General features: G+C 38.4%; 1 protein-coding gene across 1 annotated transcript in view; it reads right to left on the bottom strand.

Moving 5' to 3' along the window:
• Nucleotides 1-208: 208 nt before the first annotated feature.
• LOC105310535 (cadherin-13-like) overlaps nt 209-2131 on the bottom strand; it is a 7874-nt gene continuing 5951 nt past the window's right edge. Inside the window, exon 2 of the mRNA XM_011386702.2 lies at nt 209-311. Coding sequence (XP_011385004.1) covers nt 304-311 — 8 coding nt within the window. The 3' untranslated portion in view covers nt 209-303. The remainder of the gene's footprint in view (nt 312-2131) is intronic.

Below are 2131 nucleotides of genomic sequence, written 5' to 3'. Positions count from 1 at the left end.
GACACATCAGAAAAAGTAGTCGTTGTTTCTGCTCCCAGAAGGTCAAGTTATATGCCATGATCTTTAAACATTCAGGGAAAATTCAGAGGGTTCCATTAATTAAAGGAGAAAGGAAGATGCTGTCAAAATGATGAAGTACAGACTAAGTGAAATTGCAAAGAAAATGAAAATCTGGAGCAATTGAGGCCTAGTTGTGAAGTTCGAGAGCTGTAAACGGCAATCTTCAGATTTGGATTTTTTTTTTTTTCCTTTTTTCCTGTTGCTATGGAAACTTGGTAGTCAAGCTTCAGATGTCAGGAGTTCTCACAGACCTGAATGGCAGAGATTCAGAGTTAAGTCAAGAAAGATCTCAATTCGATTCAAAACATTTTAGCTAAATACTAGATACGTGATTGACAAGCTGTAATAAATGCATTTCTAAACATTGCACTATCTTGAAGAAAAATTCTTTTCTTAAGTATAACATTCGAAGAGAGAATGAATAGTTCTGCTGGTTTAGGTCTTCAAAAGCTAGACTTCTCCCAAAATGCTTAATGTCAAACATCTCATTGCAGACCAGCAGCGGCTATTACCTCTGCTACCACTGAGCCCTATCTCTCGCACGTGAGCCCAGCGCTTGGCCGTTTTATGAACAAGTTGACTTGGTAGTTTAGAGACTGACGATCATCCCAGATATTTTTTTTAGTAACAGACAAGAGCAAGATAGCTATTGGTGGTTCTTCAGACATAGTGTATTAGTTTCCTAGGGCTTCTGTAACAAATGACCACAAACGTAGTGGTTCAAACAACACAAGTTTATTCTTTTACGGCTCTGGAGATCAGAAGTCCCAAATGAGTCTTATGGGGCTAAAATCAAGGTGCTGGCAGAGCTGTGTTCTTTTGGAGGCTCCAGGGGAGAAGCCTTGCTTTTTCCAGCTTCCAGAGGCTGCACGTATTTGGCTCATGGCCATTTCTGCCATCTTCACGGCCTGAACGGTCTTATTAAAGTTTACTGAGGTTGCCAAATCTATGGTTATTCTCTAGGTTGCACACCAGCCTGGGGTCCTCCATTTGGCCTGATGATAGTGTGAATGGAAATAGGTCGGTTCTCTGACATTTTTGCTTAATTATTATATCCCGAATTTGTACAGGGAACTGGTACCACCAAATCTTGTGTTACGATAAAAAAAAAATTAAACATTGAAAGGTCAGCCTACGGTGTACATGATCCTACTTCCAGAATGAACTGATCACTAGAACTATAATGAGTTATTACTCTCTAAACCTTGGGCCTTTTCATTCAAAACCTGTTGAGGGGTGGATTAGTATGTAAAACTCACCTCCCTACTCTGCACCTCATTACTTTTAGAGGGTTAACCTGTCATTTATCTGTTTGAAAAATTTAAAGCAGTTTCTCTAAATTCTGGATAAAAAGTCTTTGTAATGGGACTCATGTATAAACAAGGTGATATTAAGGTTAAGGGTTAAAGCTGTTTTATAGAAAGGGCCATGGAAATTAATAAGCTAATTCAGATGCGATTTTTCGTTGTTATTTTCTACACCCAGGGACCTTTATATTGTTTGACAAGTGAATTCCTTTGCATTCACTTCGTAATCATAAAATACCTGGGATGATCATCAATCTCTAAACTACCCAGTCAACTTGTTCATAAAATAGCCAAGCTCTGAACTCATTTAATATCCTATTTCACTTGAATTTTTCACTGCCCTTGCTACCACTGCCTTAAAAATTCTTTAGTCACTTGGATGCAGGGAATCATATCCTGCAGACTCCTTCATATTCGAAGAAGGATGTGAAAAGAACATATTAAATGACATCACTGATTTTATTTAAAAATACTTTCCAGTGTGGTACCAATAACTGAATTTTGGTCATTGAGAAAAATAGAAAAAAACTTGGGCTGAATAAAACCCACTAAATGGGGAAATTGCCAATCCCTGTTTTAAGTCAGTTTAGACTATAACACAAACGATCCTACTTTGTAGGGCTGTTGAGCTGATTACATGAGATCATCTACATAACATGTAAAGCTCTTAGCTTCACATGTGCATAGCAGGCACATAGAAAGCCCCTGGAAGTCAACTATCTTTGTCCACGATTTTGTACCACGGTAAGGGACCACTGCTCCTC

This window comes from Pteropus vampyrus, unplaced genomic scaffold (genome assembly GCF_000151845.1).
Source record: "Pteropus vampyrus isolate Shadow unplaced genomic scaffold, Pvam_2.0 Scaffold5505, whole genome shotgun sequence".
NCBI classification, from domain to species: Eukaryota; Metazoa; Chordata; class Mammalia; order Chiroptera; family Pteropodidae; genus Pteropus; species Pteropus vampyrus.
This window is presented reverse-complemented; position numbering and strand designations above follow the sequence as displayed.